The sequence below is a fragment of the Bombus huntii genome, chromosome 7 (genome assembly GCF_024542735.1).
Source record: "Bombus huntii isolate Logan2020A chromosome 7, iyBomHunt1.1, whole genome shotgun sequence".
Lineage (NCBI taxonomy): Eukaryota > Metazoa > Arthropoda > Insecta > Hymenoptera > Apidae > Bombus > Bombus huntii.
The window spans coordinates 2,722,718-2,742,449 of record NC_066244.1 but is presented as its reverse complement, the minus strand read 5'-3'; the positions used below and the strand labels follow the sequence as shown (position 1 = coordinate 2,742,449).

General features: G+C 47.2%; 1 protein-coding gene across 6 annotated transcripts in view; it reads left to right on the top strand.

Annotated features, from left to right (window-relative positions):
• Positions 1 to 19,732, top strand: part of LOC126867573 (focal adhesion kinase 1) — a 37,839-nt gene that overhangs the window by 9,748 nt on the left and 8,359 nt on the right. For 4 of the 6 annotated variants that reach the window (XM_050622187.1, XM_050622189.1, XM_050622186.1 and 1 more), the window contains exons 2-6: positions 10,388 to 11,019; positions 18,760 to 18,902; positions 19,082 to 19,257; positions 19,335 to 19,466; positions 19,548 to 19,697. In XM_050622187.1, the coding sequence (XP_050478144.1) occupies positions 10,937 to 11,019; positions 18,760 to 18,902; positions 19,082 to 19,257; positions 19,335 to 19,466; positions 19,548 to 19,697 (684 nt within the window). In that variant the 5' untranslated portion in view covers positions 10,388 to 10,936. Of the gene's footprint in view, positions 1 to 8,318; positions 8,801 to 10,387; positions 11,020 to 18,759; positions 18,903 to 19,081; positions 19,258 to 19,334; positions 19,467 to 19,547; positions 19,698 to 19,732 lie in introns of those variants that run through there. The other 2 variants (XM_050622188.1, XM_050622190.1) reach the window with 2 other exon arrangements.

Below are 19,732 nucleotides of genomic sequence, written 5' to 3'. Positions count from 1 at the left end.
CTAGCGTGGCGGGAAGAAACCGTTGAAAATTAATAGTGTTATGGTTAGCAACGTACGCGTAGTCCACCAGCTTGGTCGGAGCCAGAGGTTCGTGATTGGTGCAACCGGCTTCCATGACTCGTTCCGAAAATAATCGTCGTATTTTTACCGTCTCTTTATGCCCATTTTGGGGCCGCTAGAAGCCGCACAAAGTGGCGTTAATTCCGTGTGAAGTAATACGGACGTTGTCACGCTTTCGTCATTGTAACGAGGAGCGATAATTTCTTCTTCGGTATATAAAACTCGTCATCGTTGTCATGCTTCTAGCAATGCTTACTTACGTGTCTTACGTAAAGTTAGAGAATATTTTTATTTACATCGACAAACGTCGGAGGTTCGATTGCCGTGCCATTATCTCGGCAAAGGGTTGGCAGTTTTCCACGATATCCGTGGCCTACTCGCGGCTCTCGCGCAGTCTGTCGTCTGATTTTCGATAAACGGCGCTTCCTCGTAGTCTTATCGGAGCTTTCTGTCACGGCAAACTTTCGCTAGTGCGACATCCAACCGTTTGCTCGCGTTTCACCCGAGCACAATACGCGCCTCATCGACGTACGTTATACGTATACACGTTGGTCAACTGAAAACCTCTTCACGACACACAAGCTTGTCCTCGATGTCGTCGTTGTTGTTCGCCATTCTCCGTCGGCTTTTCACGCGACGAAACAATCGGGAAAACACAAGTTCGAAGACCTCGATCGCGTACAATTGGTTCTTCCATGGATTTACACCTACGATTTCTTCGACGATTTTGATTTCTCAGTTTCGACCGACATTCATAGACTGTACGTAAGCGTCTAACGGGAATGCTGGGCACGGTCCGATGACGAGATCAGTCGATCGATTCGGCTTCGACCGAACGAAACGGTTGCCAGCCTAGCGTCTGACGTTCGTTTCATTCGCCGCTTCGTTTCCTCCCAACTGTCACGTGGATTGAACGAAACAGAAAGAAGAAATAGGACACGGGCGACGAAAATGTCTCAAAATTCAGGAATCCTTCTGGCGTGTACAATTCTTTCATATCGACTTTTAGATCGATGCCACTATGCCTTTGCTCATCCGTCTCTCGGAAGAATGATTCACAGAACGCGTCAGGTAAAATGCCACGCAATCCGAATAGAGAAAGTTTCCATTCCACGGCGACAAAACACATAGACTGTAATGCGATCAACGATTTCGTGTATTTTTGTTTTTTAAAATCGAGCCAATGTCTCCTCCGAACCTAGTTGCATCAACGTACCGATTATTGACATTTCCTCGATGACTAAAGTCCCGACGTCTATGGTCGAACAAGGAACAAGATTCGAGATATCCGACTCGTCACTTCGCCCCTTTATCGAATCTGAAACAATATCAAACTATCACCCCTCGTTTCATTCTGTTTCAACGCTCTGTTACTTTCCATCACCCGTCTTAACGTCGAATCATCCGCGTTTGTTTTACGACTCGTTCATGCTCGTTACCGTTTAAAACGATACTTTATAACGTACATTCGATTCATACGATCATTTGCAATTTTGTTGGCACCAGGAAGCGCAAACCGGCCAAGATTTTGGCCAACGAGTCGTTTTTTATTGACGAGCGTGACCGATCCGCTGATCGCTGGTGCAGGTAAATGAATCCACACTCTCACGATTCGCGTCCGCCCCTTTAGCCTGTCCATCGACCCTAACTAGCTATTTATATACACGAGCGTCTTGTTTCTGTGCTGGTTGCTTCTGCGTATCTATGTCGACGAGATACACGCGGTGTACGCGCGTGTTCACGCGCCGACTAGTTCGCTCGCCAGCTCGCTCGTCTCTGCTCGCTCGCGACCGTGCGCGACCAGTTATAAGCGGCAAGGGTATCGATACGTGCTCGTGCTGGAATACAAATACGCGAATCGTATACGAACGCGCGATCTTTGTTTTATTGCACCGTGCGCCAGTGCCAAGATCGAGATTTATACTCCGACTGCGCGTGTTCCTACGTCATTGAAGTTTATTAGAGCTTTGGTTCCAGCTAGAACGAAACTCGTTCTTTTTTCATCGGTAAATATAAGCCGCGTAATTTCAGACTCGTTAAAAGTTAGACCGCCTCGTTTTAAAAGAGATTCGCAATTCTTTCGAACGAAACGTAACCCGGTGGTAAGTAGAACGAGGGCCACCCGCCTACGTACTTACGTCTAATTTGCAATTATCGCATAGCCAATTCGAAGCTGCAATTCGTATTTTCAAGACGAATCAGTCTCGTGTCTTTCCAAAAAGGGCGAGTCGTTTTAATGCCGAGCGCGCATAACGCGCGATTGTTTTCTTCCAAAGAAGTCGCGCCTTAGGTTGCGTTTCACAGGATCCCTTCGAAAGGCAGACGAAGAACCGTGCGGTTTCCTGTGACGCGTCGCGATGGTAATGCTTAGGGCCGGCCACGCCTCTCTTCTATGCTCGCGTTTTGCTATTCCCTTTCCCAAGGTTCTAAATCCGTAGCAAAAAGGAGCAATCGTGAACGGTAGAATAACGGCAACGTTTCGAGCGAACTCGCCACGATGAGCGTGGAATCGCTGGCGATTAACGAGCCGAAAAAAAAATTCCGCGGAAACTCTTTGTTTCCCGTGGTAGAGGTAGCGTGTCCGACTCGACGATTCCGCTCGAGTTCGCAGCTACGAAGAGGGGTAGACTCGGCTAAATCTGTAGCAGAAGCGAACATGCTTCAGCTTGGTTTTCAGAGAAGTCCTCGTGATTCGACCAAGATCGTTTAGACTCGCGATGACTGTTTCCGTGGACGACGATAGCGATATTACGCATATCCCTATTCTCTGCTCCCGTATTTGTTACGTGTCTATTTTCGTTTCTGTCTTTTTTCTTTTATTTTTTTTTTTTTTTTTATCGCAACCCTTTTCTTGCCACGTGTCGTTGAAAGTTGCTTACGGAACACGCTTACGAAGAAAGAACAATCGTCCGATGTTCCATCCGTTGAATCACCTGTCAATAACCGTCGAAAAAGGAAAAGGAGTAAGCACACGACGCGTACCGCCATGTTGGACCACCGTCGTCACTCGCCGAATATGCTCAGCGCATAATTATGAGGGCGCAGCTGCGAGATGGCACGTATACATTTTTCAAAACCACCGCTATACACCTTCGACACGCGAGTCTGTCTGTATTCCTCGCATATATCCACTCGGACGCGTCCGTGTCCGTCACGCCGGGGACCGGAAGTGCCGCGATAGGCCATACACGGTATCGTTTATGGCCACTGAGTATCAGCCTCCGATCAGACGTATTCGTAACGGTCGTTCGACTTTTTCGCATTCCTAACCATTTTGCCATCGCTAAAACAAACAAGAATTGATAATACAATTTTACGTCGGGTTCCGAAGATATTTGTATCGAAAAACCTGTTCGCATCCTGTTCAATCTAAGGGAAAAAAATTATCTCGGAACCTTGAACGGTACAAGAGGTAATTAGGTGCTCCGCTTCCGACGGATGATCCTGTCTCGCGGTAATCCTCTTACCTTCACCCGCTTGACGCTCGATCCGTTAATTGTAGGCCGACGTAACGCGTTGCGATTGAACGCCGCATAAAGGTGGATTTATATTATCCTCTCCGGCACGGCACGGTTACGGCACGGTTCTGTTCCAATAAACATTTTTATGTTATGCGAAAAATAAGATAGGGCTGTTCGTATAAGCGTGGACATAGCGCTAACGGAACGGCACCGGCACGATAGAATTTTGAAACACGGGCTTTAAACGAGACCGTTCACGCTATCCGCCACCGTACGGTACGTAATGTTGCCGTTGCGTGATGATTCGCGCCGTATAATAAGCATAAATCAACCTAAATTCGGTAGTCCACGTCGCTCAATCGAGCGGAACGACGGGAAGGATAGAATAGGACTTGTGGAAACCGCGTGTGAAAGTAGCGATGCGTGGAGCCGGTGTTGCTTGTTTCCCAACGGGACGAAACGCATCCGAACGCTCGATGGCCATTGTTCGGCTATCGTGCGCGCGCCTAGTTCGATGAACTTGGAGATACTTTTGTCCGTGGATCGTAACGCGCCGCGAATCTATCGGCGTTTTATTTACTCTTCGGTTCGTTTTGTTCTGTGAAGCGGTGGCGGGAACAACGGACCGCTTCTGCTCTTACGCGATACACGAGCCGCATCTATCATCTGTGCTATCGAGCCGTGCGAAAAAGGAGAGAGCCTCGTCGATATGAATTAACTCGTTGATTCACGAGAACGCGAGCAATTTCATAATTTTCAGCGTTTCCCTTCTCGTAAATTGTCGCTATTGCGTACCGTATCTATCGGCCACGGGAAAATTCATAGTCGCTACCTCCTCTAAAACTCGAACATATCGAGCAGAAATGAGGGAATTAATGAACCGTGAGCTCGATTCGAACACACGTCCATGGAAATGCGTTGGCCAATTAGCGATTTATAGTGAGAACCACGTGAATTTTCCCAAGACCCGCGATACCCTCGTTGCGTAGATTCGAATCGCACAATCTTTGCGGTGCTTCTCATATCCATTAAAAAAAAAAATCAGTTCCGCGATAATTACCACAAGCTTCGTTCCACGAAAAGAATTGGAGCCACGATTATCTTGTTTTTATAATCGTAACTTACGTCAAACGATAGACGATATCGTGGCGGATAGAGCCGGTCGCGTGCAATGTCAGTCGGGACCGAAATATTCCGCGTAGCCCACGTCCACGCAACTGTAATCTGTTTGTCTCGATGCGTAATAATAAAACGAACGAGCCGACAGGAAAGACAGGGACGATAAGTAAATGATAAGGGATGGCAGGGAAGGAATCGTTGCTCGTTGTCGGTCGCGGACCGGATGACGCGTATATGCGCGACACACCGTGTGTGCCTCCTGCCGCCATATCGGTGCATGGCGCGACGGTTCGAAGTTCAAGGCCGTGTCGTGCATCCAGTCATGTAATTACCGCTGAAACTCTCTCGTGAAAAAATGCACCTCCGAAGAAACGGGGCTCGACGGGATCGAGGAACATGCAATGCCTAAAATCATGAAACCTTATCATGGTGACGCGGCGTTTCGGAGAAGCTTCTCACGCGAAAGTCGTTTCTCCGCGTTGCCTTGCGGAATACTTTAATCTCTCGTCAGTGCTCGCGGCAGCTGTCAGCGACGATGCCTCTGGACTAGCCACGGATCGATAATTCAACGTTCTCACGAGGCCAATCCAAAAAGAAGAAAACGAATGGAATGGACTGGACGGCCAAGAGAGGGGTTGAAGAGGGATCGGAGAGGGATGCTCTCTCGTCGCACACTAATTTGCATCGGAGATACATATACATACACAGCGCGGCGGGAGAATCTCCCTTTTTCGACAGGGCAGTCGCGTATCAACAAGGGTATCTAACGATGAACAAGGGGCGAGACTCGTCCAGGCTGGGGCGATAATGCTCTCGAACGTGTCGTCCTCGAGCTTCCGCTTCACCCGTTTTGGACAAAATTAAATATTTTATCTCGCCGACGAAATCGTGCCTCTCTCGCTTTCTCGATGAATTTTCGAGAGAAGGTTCTCCATTAAACCACGGAGCCAACTGGAGAATTTTCCCATTTTCATCGAGAAGGAAAAAGGCGGAGAGAAATTGTCGAAGAGAAATAATGGAAGAGAGAGGAAAGGGGGAATCGATCGCGGTATAGCCGACGTCATTTTTCTCCGTGGTATTATTCCGAATCGAAGTTGTCGTACAGGATGCAAGCGCGTCAAGATTACGTACGTGCCAGGAATTCTGGGATATTGACGGTATCGAAACCTACGAATTCTTCCTGTCGTCTCTGTTGTTCGTCTATTCGCCGCCGGCTTTATACAGGAGAGACTTTAATTTCCCGGGAATCGACAGGGCATACTATCGTCGTCGTTTCAAACAAGAGAAAAACCATAGATAGCGATTGCTTTCCCTGGTGCGAGTTTATCGCGTCCTAGAACGCATCTCCAACACGCAATTTCTGTTCTCGTTTCTCGGCCGATTACTCCAAATACTTCCTATCTCGCGTCTATCTTAGCTCGCGAGCGTCTGTGTTCGATGATAACACGCCAATCGACAGATAAATCGAATTAGGCTCATAGGAGAACAGGGTATACGTACCTATTGGTATCGTGGCTTCTCCATTTCGTCTTAATTGCCTTGTTGGAACTCGTCGATATCGAGACTCTGACACAGACCCTTATTTCGACGGAATATTACGTCGACGATGAAGAACCAAATCGTTCCTAATTTCCAGAGTTACCGAAGAACCGAGGTTGGCGAAAGTTTCGCCGTTATAACTTTCGAAACAAAAAGTCAATCCAGCCGAAGCCTGAGACCGGTTCCCAACCCTTCGTCGAAAGTAACAATTATCGGAGCTCGCAAGCTCTTTTGGTTATTTAAAACGACTAGCGCAAGAGGATGGCGTAATTGCTTCGCTATCGTGGCTCGCAAAAGGCGGACGACAGTATTTGCGAAACAGAGTCGCGAAAGTCGACTTGATTTCGTCCATAACTTCGTTGTCTACCTTCCCCTGTATGCCGTATTAATCTCGTGTGACGGGCAAATCCCGTTGCAAAGATAATTAAATTGTCTACGAAAAGGATTAATTAAACCTTGACATTTCGTCTGTCCACGCGATAATCTTATACCCCATCGGATCGTTAAATCCTGCCCAGGCAGTCCTGACGACGTAACTCGCGTTACTACAAACGTATCGATCCGACTGGATGTCGTAACAGGTTGTGAGCAGCACGTGGTCGAATATAATATCGTTGAAAGACACAACTTGCTAGGGCATTGCTGTTGCGAATATTCTTCCGATATTCGTGGTCGCATCGCCGGCGTTTCTAACGATATTCAATCAGATCAATATGTACGAATCGTGGTTTCAGTCACTCGAACGTCCCGATATACAGGCCATATATAACGTGCCAGCCAGACACACAGGTACGCGCAAATTTTCAAGAGGTTGCGGATAGGTCTCTGACCTAGGCGAGCTGCAACGCGCACACTTCGGTCACAGTGAATATTGCATTCGTAGTCACAGGAAGTAGCGTGAGAGTTATATATGCGCATAGGCTCGAACGGGGTTGCGGCTATTCCGGCTAGCGGCTCTCGAGGGTTGTTCAGCTATCAGGGACGTACCTCTCCGGCCACTCGATGCATCGTAGTTTCGCATTATCGCGCGACCCGTCTCTCGTGAAAATAACTACGTGAATTAACTCGTCGCTGTGCACGAAACGAACGGCTCTGACGGTAAATTGTTTTCTCAGTCCGTTTGTACACGTACGTATATAGCTGTAGCGTACAGCTTGGACAGGCTTAATATTTTCCAGGTTTAAAGGATTATTTCGGAAATAGAATGAACGCGTTTACAGGCAGTCTGAGAAAGCTCTTGTTTTCGAACTTGCGAAATGTTAGGCTAGTCTGATGATAACACTCGACAACGTAGGTTTCAAGGACGCGCGAACATTGTATGAGAGTAATCGAGTTAATTTCGTCGATTATGCTTCTCCGTGGGGTCGGCCGATGTTGCGGTTATTCCAGTGCTCGACTCTCCGGGGGATGCCGAGCTTGTCCTTCGCTCAGGGACGCATCCTTACGCGAAACCCCGAGTTTCCACAGCGTGTCGAAGCGCAGCTATTACGAAATCACCGCCGAAATTAATTCGAACGGTTCGATAACAAGTATGAAACTAATTTGGCAAATGGCACGTGATCTTTGCTCGTTCAGATACAAACGAACTTGCGGCTACCGCATTGGCAAACGTTCGAAACGCTGGCAGACGTTGCCGAATGCTTCGCCAGCGAGTTCGCGGCTACCTCTATCCAACGCATCGCGCGGAATCCTACCGCTCGAAACTGCCAAGGAGAAAACACTCGCAACCTTCGAACTAGTCCATTTCCAGCCCTTTCCAATTTTCCAAACCCTTTGATACTTACCCCCGGAAGCTGTCGCAATCCTGAAAAATGCGAACAACTGTCTTTCGTTTCGATGCAAATAGTTGCGTGTACCGTGACAAACGGTCTACGGGTAATAGAAAGAATGAGAGAGAACAGTAATATGGAGGACAGGGGAGAGGAGAACTCGCAGGATCGGACGCAAACGTTCGCCCCTGAATCGTGTGTGTCGGGGGTTGCGAGCCGTGTCAGGATCGAGGGTAGGCGGCCGACGAACCAAGGGAGGCCGATAGATAGGGATGAAGGGAGAAAGGCTCGGTGGGTGAGCCGTACCGGGGGAAGGACGCCGGGCGTCGCGGCGCAGGCTGCCGCACCCAGCAAAGCGCTTGCTCCCCTTGAACCGGCAAAACGTATACCTGACGCAACCGAGGAGACGACGAGCGCGCGTCGTTCTCGCGATACGCTGTTGCTAGGCGCTCGTTTTCGAGCAACGATTCCGCTCCGGGAATTCACCCCGCTGTCCACCGAAGCCGTCCATTTGCCTGTGTTTCGCGGATTCCCAACACCGAGCCAAGGTCACGACACGTTTGCGTATCGCGTTCCACGAAACTTGCCAATCTGAAACCCGGTGCTATCCGCGCTACTTGCCCTTTGCGTCCTGCGCGTCCTGCGCGTCCTGCGCGTCCTGCGCGTCCTTTGGAAGCGTGCTACGAGCCGGTGTTCCCTCTTTGCGTCCTGTGTTCGCTTGCGCGGCTTCTACGTCTTCCTGTGAAGTTCTCCACTTTTATACGTGACATCGATATGTGAATTCAAGTGAAGTTTCAAAGAGCGATAAGGGAAGACGAGGTGGTTCGAGGGATGAGATAGGAACCGATGAAGGTAACCAAAAACTGGCTGGGAAGGAAAGTTGTACGAAGTATGCGGTACTCGGGTTTGTCATGTCAGGAGTTGGAAAGAATCGCGATACATATATCGGCACGTATGCGACAGGAAGTAGCCGAAGGTGAAGTACGAACCAGTGGGTGGGTGACGAAGAGAGGAGGAAGATTTCGAAGTGCCGTGTCAAGGTTGCACGACCTTGATTCGGTCAGCGACACGAGCTTGGCTACGTTTCGCAAAATCGAGCGCACGCTGGATTCGTGCGCTGAGCACGCGTGTATCGTCACTAGCCGCTTCGAATTTTCACAGAAGTGTCCTCGTTCTTTCGATTCGACGATGCTTTTTCTCAACTCGAATTTCTTCGCGCATAAACCGCCAGTATATTAATCGCTTATTCCAAGTATCGAAGCATCAAATCTTATAGCATCGTTAAGAGGTAACTATAGGGACAAAGTCTTAAAGTTCCTCGAAAGTTCTCCGGGTTGTGAATCGTATAATTTTAGAAACGGTTTTATTTCTCCAGTCCAGGAGAACGTCTAGTTAACCGAATCGACGCGAATGTAACTTTATATCGTCCCAGGGACGCTTTTCTCCTGCGATACTTTTTTAAGCCGGAAAATGCTCTCGAGAATATTTATGAACTATTACGAAGCCGTCTCTGATAAAACACGTTTCGTTCCCTCAGACCATTTGGTTTCCCTACGTTTAAACGTGGATTAATCGAATAGTCGTTCGATCCTGCGGGACCCCTCTGAATTTCATTAACACGACCACTCTCTTATCTCTAAATACGCATATGCATCGAAGCGAAAGAAAGCCGATTTTCACCGACGTAGACGGAGCGTTTAGCATCGCGAAAATGTTCGCGGAGCTTGCAGGCTAATTACTGTACCAACGGGAATAACACTGCGGTAGTCGGCCCTGCGGAGACTGCAGACAGACGTGGGTGGTGTCCATCTTGAAATAGATTGCATGCCTTACCGGGAGTCGTGCGAGCTTTTTTACGAATTAAATCTCTCTCATCCATTCGCCATAAACTACATTCCAACATAGATATTCGTTTCTCGAAAGTACTCGAGTCAAACTCGTTGCAAGAGAATTCCTCTGTTGCCAGGGTATTTTTCGAATGCGATGAAAGTTTGAATTCACTCCAGGAAATACTGTTCCCGTATTTTCGTGGAACGATCGGTCGATATCTCGACTGAATAGTTTCATGTTTATGTCCGGTTCTGGCGTAATTTACGTGACGGAACTGGAAGGTCTGTTGCCAGGATTAGGCGGTGCCCCTGCCTTTGGGATAGGTTAGGTTCGTCCTCATAGACGTATGCGAGTGCACGCGAGATCTCTATCGGTTTTGGAAGTTGCTCGCAAATCGCGTAACAAGAGTTTCCGACGCTTGGAAAGATGAAGCAACGGCTTAGATAAGAACACCCGTATCTTCCCGCCACGCTCCGCGATAGAGGACATTAAACTGGCTTTTCCACTTTCCCGTGCGGTACTGGAAAGAACTGGGGGAGGAGTTCGTTTGAAAGCGATTATCTTGCATAAAGATAGTTGTTTTAAAATTACGTTGATGGTTGTTCACAGTCATTAAGCAACAATAGAAACCGTCGTTCAACGGAGATCAAAATTGAAACCCATCGAAGCCGTGGAATATAGAATCGCGAGTTCGGTAGATCCAGTAGCTAGCTCATTAATCGAAGAGGAGGACGGGATAAAATTTCCAGTGCATCTCCGGTGTGTTTCCGACGACGATATCGATTCGAAAGTGGCGGTGCAGCAAATGCACCGGAAAGAGAAGAAACATCACCGGTAAACGAAGAAGTTGCATCGAGTGTACCACTGAATTCCGCCGCTTCGTGCACGACGCTCCAAATCCTACCGACACCGGAACCGACCGCTTTCCTTCGAAAATTCGTTCTTTCCTTGCTTCAGAGAACTCTTTCGATAAAATCGTGGATGTCGCTGCTATAGCGAGACAGCAGTGGAAACAAAAAAATCGCGTCTTCCGTCCTGAAGATTTATTTCACGCCTATACGTTCTCGAAGTGTTCTATTCCTCACCGTGCCGATGAAAACAGTGACTAGTGGTGGGTGATGATCAGTGACCCACCGTTTCGAATGAAGTGGTTTTAGGATGATGGTGGAGCGTGTCGAGGACCATCTCTTCATGTATCGACGTCCCGTTTACCGAGTCTTCCAGTACCTCGAAACCACCGAGTAAGTATCACGACCAAAAAGCATTTCTCCGCGATTTCACGCCGATCGTGTTTATACTTGTATCGCGTTATCGAACGCGGTCGTTTCGAGTGGCTTTGTTTCGACGGGACGCGGAAAGATCCGCAACGACGACGAGACAAAGATGAAATAAATTACGCGTTTCACCGACCATGGGAGCGAATCGAATCTCGATAATATGCGATCTCGGAGAGGTTTTGGAAAGTTTGCCCAGGGGGTTCGAGATGGTTCCGGTTCCTTAGACGCTGGGTATCCAGCTGTTAGTATCTTCAGAGCCACGGAACAGGCGTTTAAACAAAGGGGTTAGTTCGTTTGAAGAGCAGCCAATGGCAATTTCCATGCATAAAGCCTTTGCAAGTCCCTCTTCCAATTCGTGAATGGAGGGAAACGCCGCGAGGGAGATTCGAGTGGGAGTAAAAGGAGGAGGAAGAAGAGGAACGCAGATGGTTTCGCGCGAAAACACCTTCTTTTTTCGTAGACTGTGTTACGTCGATACCAACGGGTTACCATGGCGAAATTGCCATCATCGACCACAGCCCTCTCGGTAACCGTTTCTAATTGATGCTATTAAACGAACTTCAATATCGCCGGTGCGTAGCTACTGTCGTTTCCTTATACTTGCAAACTTTCGAAATCTTTCAAGATTAAATTTTATCTGCGTCCTCGACAAAAGAATCGTATCGTATCGTTACTGTGTCTCCGTTTCTCTTTCGTTCGACGATAATCGCTTTGCATTGTACGTTGTAAAGTTTTATCGCGACCACAATTCCATCTAAAAAGCTCCATGGTCCGTCAAATTACAGCAAAAGATTTACCTCGCCGAATAGCTAGAAAGAAGTCACGTGACGTGGAAAATGAGGAAGCTTTGGTCAGGATGCCAGCCAGAACTCGCTGGTCAGACCTTACCTAAAAAGTTTCGGGAGACGTCTGCGACGCTTTTCTCAAGTGGTTCGCTACTATAATACTTGCATCTATGTACTTAGTTCCGAGACGCGTCAGCTCGCCGCGAGAGCTACATAAACAGTGATATCCTCCGTAAGAGTAATTCCCTCGTTTCATCCGAGTAATCGAAATTTCGAAATAATCGAAAAGTGAAGCGAATTCGATGCTATCTTATGCAAGAACGATACGAATTTTAACATAGATTCGAAATCAAGGACGCAATGTATGGAATAAATCTCGTTCGAGTCTTAATAAGCGATCTTTGTTACACAAATAGAATAGTTCTGAACACTTTTCCACGGTACGAACCAGTTTCATTGTTCGAAAACTGTTGGGAAATCGAGTCCGCCTTTCCATTCGAAGTTCAACGAGCTTTTAATCCACGAGAGTCGTCATTTTAGAATTTAGATGGACCACCATCGTTCGTTCGATGTTTGACTGGCCTAGCAGGTTCTACGAGCAGCGAATTTTCGAGAGGTCGACCTTCGATTTTACGTTTCGTAAGCTGACCGCGTCGTCTCGGATAGCGTGAAATCAACCTCGAATTAATCGCCGACGTCCCATGAGTATTCTTGTATTTAACATATAGTATAACCGTGCCGAGATTGTCGGGAAAAAGGACATCGAATTTGACCCCAATGAAGCGTATCTTCTTAATATCCTGTTAAAAAGTAATCAACTCGAGCACGAAGGTAACTCGAAGCACCTGGTGTTGCTCTTTCAGGTTAAGTATCGCTTGTTCAGATTCGCAAAAAGTGGATAACCACCGCGATCTTTCATGAGAAGTTCCGCTCAATTCCCTCTGCTTGACATTCTGTGATTTCCGATGGTTTGGAGTTTGCCCTTTACTACCCCCTTGGTGAAATTCGTGCCGTGAACGACGTCCATCCTGTGGTCAATTAGTGGTCACTTTCTCGAAAATCGTATCGATTACCTCGCTGCTGTTTTCGTTTTTGAAGGTTTCCTTCTGGTTCCAGCTATTTTCTTGAACGATGTCTATCCATGTTAGTGGTAAATAATCTATCGCATCAAAGATTTCTCTCCGGCAATACTTCCCTCAAATATATCTGCCTTACTCTGAAGAAATTGAAACTTGGAACAATTTCCTACGTCCGAAGAAGTAACTCCATAACGTTCTTCGTGAATTCTTTAGCTGGAAGAAAATTCAGTTTACCAAGAAAAATAAACGCAAATATTGCAACGAATAAATTGGAAAGAGAAATAACTTAAAAGTGGCAAACGTGTCAGAAAAAAGAGAGAAAAAGGAGAAGGAAGATGGAGTTGAACTACAAAGTTATCGATGTGAAAATGTGCCACGATGTTCGCGAACTATCTATGTGTATGTATGTGTAGGGTCGTGTCGAAGTCGCAATGCGGATGCACCTCGTATTCCATCTCCTTGATTACACACCGTTGTCATGCATTGGGGCGATCGATCCAGCTAAGCTAGATCACCGACGATGCTATATGCGTGTTAAATCCTATGAGTTACACCATGAATGTATCTGAATTTCAGACCACAGAGAATACAACGTTCTTCCTTTTCTATAAAATAACTCTGTGAGTCCGCGACTGCTCGTAAAAATATAAATTCTCGTAAAGTTGGTGGCTCTATCGGAACGGTCGAATATACCCTGTGGATGATTTATTCCTGCGGACTATTGTTTAACTTCTATCCTTCGCTTAAATGCCATTAAACACCGCCAGCTCGTTGTCCCGTGGAGAACCTTTCACACCGCAACTCGATCGCGTTGCGAGGCTTGTATTTTCTTCGCCCGGTATTGTCGATGCTTTGCATTCCTTGTCCTGGGCCCGGTTTCCGCGTTTTCTTTGTAGCCTAGTTACCGTGATTACAACCTGTCATCATTTTCTCTCTCATCCCTATAGAATACGTACGTATCTCCGAGAAACGAAGCTAGTTTATATAAGATCCGCATTTCTCTTTCATTCCGATGAAAACGACTCGCTTTGAAGCTCACGCAAGGAGGATCAAATACACCCCTTAACCTTAAAAATCGACTAAACGGAAATAGAAAGCAAGAAGAGGAGAAGCGATCGCGTTGGAAGTTTCATGGAGGTGAAATATCGAGCAATCGGCGTCTCCAGGCAGTCTGTTGGCGCGATCGTGCACCGACTTGGAACAGCCGATCGCCCTGTTTATTTGCGCCATAGGAATTGCGCTAGCGACGCGATTTTTCATAGACGTCCCACGCGTTAGAGCCAGTGAAACACGGACACAGAAGAGAAGGAACGGCTCAATAGGGAAAGAGAGGAGAAGAGAGAGAACGGCAGGTTGTCCGTTCGACTCGTCGATCAGTTTCTATCCGACGTCGAGGTAGCGCGTACGCGATTCGTGGCAAAGAAACGCGAACGTATCGAGGGTGTGTCGAGCTGGCAGGGTGAATCGCGTCTCCGGTGTTTCGAGGCGCGAGGAAAAAAAACAAGGACGAGTCGAGTTTCATTTCCGTGGTAAAAAATTCTCCATGTTCTATTTTCGTATTGAAAATCGTATGCTACTCGGCACACCCGTGTTCCCCATCGGGGCAGGAAAACTCGCGAAAACGATCGGGGACTCGGGACGTTGAACCAGCCAGCGCAAAATTAAAATCGTACGCAATGCCTGTTCCTCGTCTTTCCCCTTATACCATGGCTATATTTCGAGACACGGCGACCGCGCAGCCTGCCCCAGCCAGATGTAATTCAATTTCGTAAAACGAGACCCATGCGATCGTTCCGACACAGTTCCCTCGCGTCTCGATTCGCTAGCATCGATCACGAGGATCAAATGAACACCGTACGAATCAAACGATCCACGCGCTTAAGAATCGAGTTACCACCGTACGAGCAAAAGTAGATGGACAACGGATGACAAAAGACTATGACGAGACAACCGGATCGAGCGGAGTTCGCTAAGATATCGATAAAGCGATCTACGATTCGATCGAAGAATTTTCAACGGCGACTACTCAAGTGCTCGCTATTCGATGACGCGTCCAACCAACTGATTGTCAGTCGACGAACATTCCGCGGTATTGCCTCGGCGGATAAGTAGATTTTCCTGGATTCGTTCGATGAGTTGTACGTGATTTCGTACGAGATCGTCGAACACTCCGGAAGGATAATGCTGGAGCTGGTGGAACGCAAGGCCAACGGAATCTCGTGGCCGAGCTGCCGCGGCCAAAACTTGGAATCATTGGGCAAAGATCCCAAGGGGATTTTTTTTCTCCGTCGAGACAGAGCATGTCCTCGGGAGAAACGATGGAGAAGAGAGAACGGGGGTTTGCTATGCTCCCTGGGGCAATTGAGATGCAACGACTCCTACACACCTGACACCGTTGGCACGTGGAAATTTCACAGGGTGTCTCGTCCGAGGTAAACCTCAGAAAGCGCGAAAGAAGGGAGACTGAGGAAATAGAAACGTCTGCAGGAAGAAGCGGAGAAGGAGAATTTGCATCATCGAGAGTCTTGCTTGTTCCATCCTCGCTGTTCTTACGCAATTAAGATTCCTTCGTGCAAACAGAGATCCCGTAAATCGTTCGACTTCCGCGAAACAAGCCAGCGACGATTTATTACTCGCGCTTGTATTTTTCCGTGGCGACGAGTATGTTTCACGGCTTGTAACGAGCGATAGAGGCACGCGAGCCTCGTTACGGCTGTGACGATGCAAAAGCGCAATAGAGAAAGTAATAGTGAAAGGTAAAGTGCGTGGGCGATAGTCGCAGGTGCGTGGTGGTCCTGCTCGTGCCGAGTCGAGCCGCTCTGTTGTCGGGTCAGGGACGCACTTCTCGTATCCTCTCTCTTTCTCTCTTTTCCTTGCTCTTTTCTCCTTCTTTTTATACCACCGAGACTACCCTCCGCGACGAAAAACTCTCTTAGTAGCCGCTGTCGTCGCGTGCTCCCGATTTCTCGCTGCGATACGTCGCCCTAGAAACAGAAAAGTCTTTCGAACGATAGCAGCCGTGTAATCGGTACGATCTCATTCACCGATCTCGCTGAATTATCGATCGTAGCAGCTCATCTTCCACACTAACGAAAAGAGAAAGTAACGCGCCGCTATTTTTCTCCATGCGAATCAAGTTTCGAATCCAATCAGCTATTTCGGCTGCTTGATATTCAGCGACAAACAAGTAATAAGTTGAGCTCGGTGTTTGCGCTTTGTAATTAGCGGGCCGGAAGCTATTTAATATTATCCGCGCAATTGAATTAATTCGGCCGATTTAGCGAGCCGCGAAAACGCTGAGCAATGAATATTCATCGTGGGGACAGAAAACTGGCCGCCAACCTTTTCGGTCGTCCCTCGCCCTTCCATCTTATATCTCGACTTTCTGTAGAAAGATTCCTCCGGCCGATACCACGGCGGCATTTAACAATTACGCTGGTTGCGCAACTCCTTCGTTCGTCGTTATGTTGCTCCAAAGTGCCACGTGAATTAAAAGGCCGATCGACTTACCGTGTACCGACTTACTCGTGTCGATAATCGTTCGCGGATCATGGGCTTGAGTTTATACGAGGTACGTAACCGCGTCGTGAATCGGTGTAATGTTGCGCGAATAATTAATTCGTGCTTTGCTGGCCGACGAACGGTTGTTTCATCCGCTGTGCGCTGTTAACGAAGCATTCGCCGTATTTTACCGTATTTTATTCCTTTCGGTAGAGTTTACCGTTACGTTTGGATCATTTAATTTATGACAATTTAAACTAGCGGCGAGTGTACTTCTCGCGTAGAAAAACGATTATTAAATGCTTCCAGCCCATAGGTAAGTTATCCCACTTTTTTAGAGTAAGCTCGCGTTCCTGGGTAGAACAACCTGGTTCTGATTCGACGCGATCCTTTCCACGATCCAGTACACCAAATGAATAGCTGGTGGTTCTCGGCGTAAATGCTTCGTCCCTGACCGACGGCATTCCTTAGGCGGACGACGCTCGTAATATACATTTGCATTAATAGCAGCGATGCAAACACAAGGCTCGGCTGGAACTGCTCAACGACGCTTTCGTGCGTCAGCTTTTTCATGAATTTAGCGTGAGACCTGTCGTTTTACACACGCGTGAAAAGTTGCGTCACCGATGTTGCGGGTTCTTCGAGGAACGCGAAAAGTCAATACAAAGATGAAACTTGTTTCAATGATTGCGCGTAGAGAGGTGGCTGAAGAACGTGTCCGGAAGCTGCAAATACTTTCAACCGAGCGTAGTAAAGTACCTGCGGACGTGCGATCCTCTTACCATTGCATTCGCAAAGATTCTTCCATCTTCTAGCGCGTTCCTTTCAACTACTCGTCAAGTAGCCTCGTAACTAGCCTCGGAACGATAATCACGTGAAATCATTTTAATAACACGTCGCAACGAACGTCTATCTCCGATCATCGATTCTCGTGAAATCTCACAAATCTCAGCGGGAATTCGAAGTTCTTTCAGAACATGTTCACCGTGAGCAAGCGCGTTAAGCTGCTCGGTCCGTTTGAAAAGAGTCGCCGGAACTCCGGTTTCAAAATCGAGATGGGGAACTTCCATGAATACCTGCTCTCTCCCACGAATGCACGCGTTCCGAGCAGCCTGAATCGGTAACTATGTAAGTGCAACGCGCAGGCAAATGTGTCAGAAGGCCGCGTCCATAAGGGGTAGGTATGAAACGCGGACGGTTGAATGGGGATGCGGTTGCGTACAAACACGTGCAGCCCCGTTTCTCAAAAGCCTTCCAACATCGTTCACGCTACGCGAATTTTTTATCGTAACCGACGCTCAGCTAAATCTAGCCGCGCTATCGTCTTTGACCCCGTACAGCAAGAGGGTTAACTCTGCAACTCTTTTGTATGGAAAACATTTCAGAAAAGTCCCTCGCCCTTCTGTTACCGAGTCGCGATTCAGAAGGTTTCTTTCCATGTATTTTAGAAAATATCCTCTTTCGTCCGCAGCAATGTAATACGCTGTTTCATTGGAATATCTATTCGCGATAGCCAGCAAACAGCAAATCGGTCTTCAGTCAAATCGAAGACGAACAGTCGAGATATTTTATTGGGCTATCTCTCATGACGTCATCGATGCAATCTTCTTCTGGAAAAATGTCGGTATTCGTCAACCATAGATACGTAAAAGTTATCGTGAAAATTTTAATCCGCGTGATAAGGCGTCAAAATGTCTGGTCGTCTTCGTTAATAGTCATTGCCTGGTGAAACACGTCTTCGTCAGAGTGCAAATCTAGTAGATAGAATGGTGATTAGTGATTGTATCGCGTTGTTCTTTTGTAACATCGAAAAATACCGAGCAAACTTCGACAGCGCGCAAGGAACGGCTGAGCACAATCGCCTGATGAACAATCACGATTACTCGATCATTCGCATGAGAAATCTTTGTCCGTAAGCATCCAGAAACATATATACCACGGTGTAACGTTATCATGAACTCTTGATTAAAGCAGGGATTTTAATAACGAGAAAAAACAGGAAAGAAGATTGTGGTAATTTAAAAACTTGTCGTAATTGAACGTGCCAACAGGGAGTTACCGTGTACGATATCTAGAGTACAAGTTTCTTTGCTTGTCGCGAAATATCCACGTTTCGTCGACAACGAAATTCGCTTCGAAGAAGAGTTTCAGAAGAAATTCTTCCCTCTATGGTCCGATGAATAATTAATCTTCTCGATGCAAAGCTTGCACGTTAGTTACCTAGTGCGAGTCGAGGTTTTATGAGATAATGCATAATTGACGCGGTCGTTCCCGCGTCGTCGACTAAGCCGACTTCTTTACCAACCCCTTTTTATTCTTCTTTTTTTTTTTTCATACAGCCATGAGGGGATGAGCACTGGCGTAGGAGATGGAGCTGGAGGCGGCGGTGGCGTGCAGGGAAGCGGCGGCGGAAGAAACACGCCGCCCCATGGATCGCCCACCCCCATGGACAAGGCGACTCTAAAAGTCCATCTGCCTAACGGTAAGTTTCTACCTAAATCTTGAACAAAGTCCTACTCGAATTAATTAGGAGAATGCTTCGATGAAACTGATTAAATATCGGGAAAAGAAGGGAGCGTTGTTTTTCCGTAAAAAGGATTCGAGATTGGATTTGAGTGGTAAACCAACTGTTGTTCGTAGTGAAAGTCGTCTGATTTTCAGGTGGTTTCAACGTTGTTAAGTTCGGTGATGCGATCGATGTGAGGGGCATCATCTCTTTAGTAACTAGTCGATTATCAGTTGGAACTAGACACTATAGAAACCTTTACGCCATGAGACTGCATCACCCTGGATCGGGGGAGAGTTACTGGTTGCATCAAGACACAACCATGTATCAGGTATTTTGACATCTTCCGTTCCGAAACAAATTTTCTTATTAGAAACAGTGGGATTAAGACTCGTTTGTTATTACCAGGTTCAAGAAAAGTACGAGAAAAAACATCCTCACTGCGAGTGGAGATACGAACTGAGGGTACGATACTTGCCACAAAATCTGAATGATCTATATGAAAAGGATAAAGTGACCTTCTACTATTACTACGATCAGGTATCTTCAAGAATCAACCGAGCTGCACCAGCTCCATCGATTTTATAATAGTTGAACAGAATTTAATTGCTTATCTCGTAGGTTCGAAACGATTATCTTTGCGCAAACCACGCAGCTCTTGATCAGGATGTGGCGGTACAACTATGTTGTCTTGAGATTCGCTACTTCTTCAAAGACATGCCACAGGTCGCGCTCGACAAGAAGAGCAATCTCGAGTACCTAGAGAGAGAGGTAAGCGCATTGTTCCTACGAAAGTTGATTGGTTT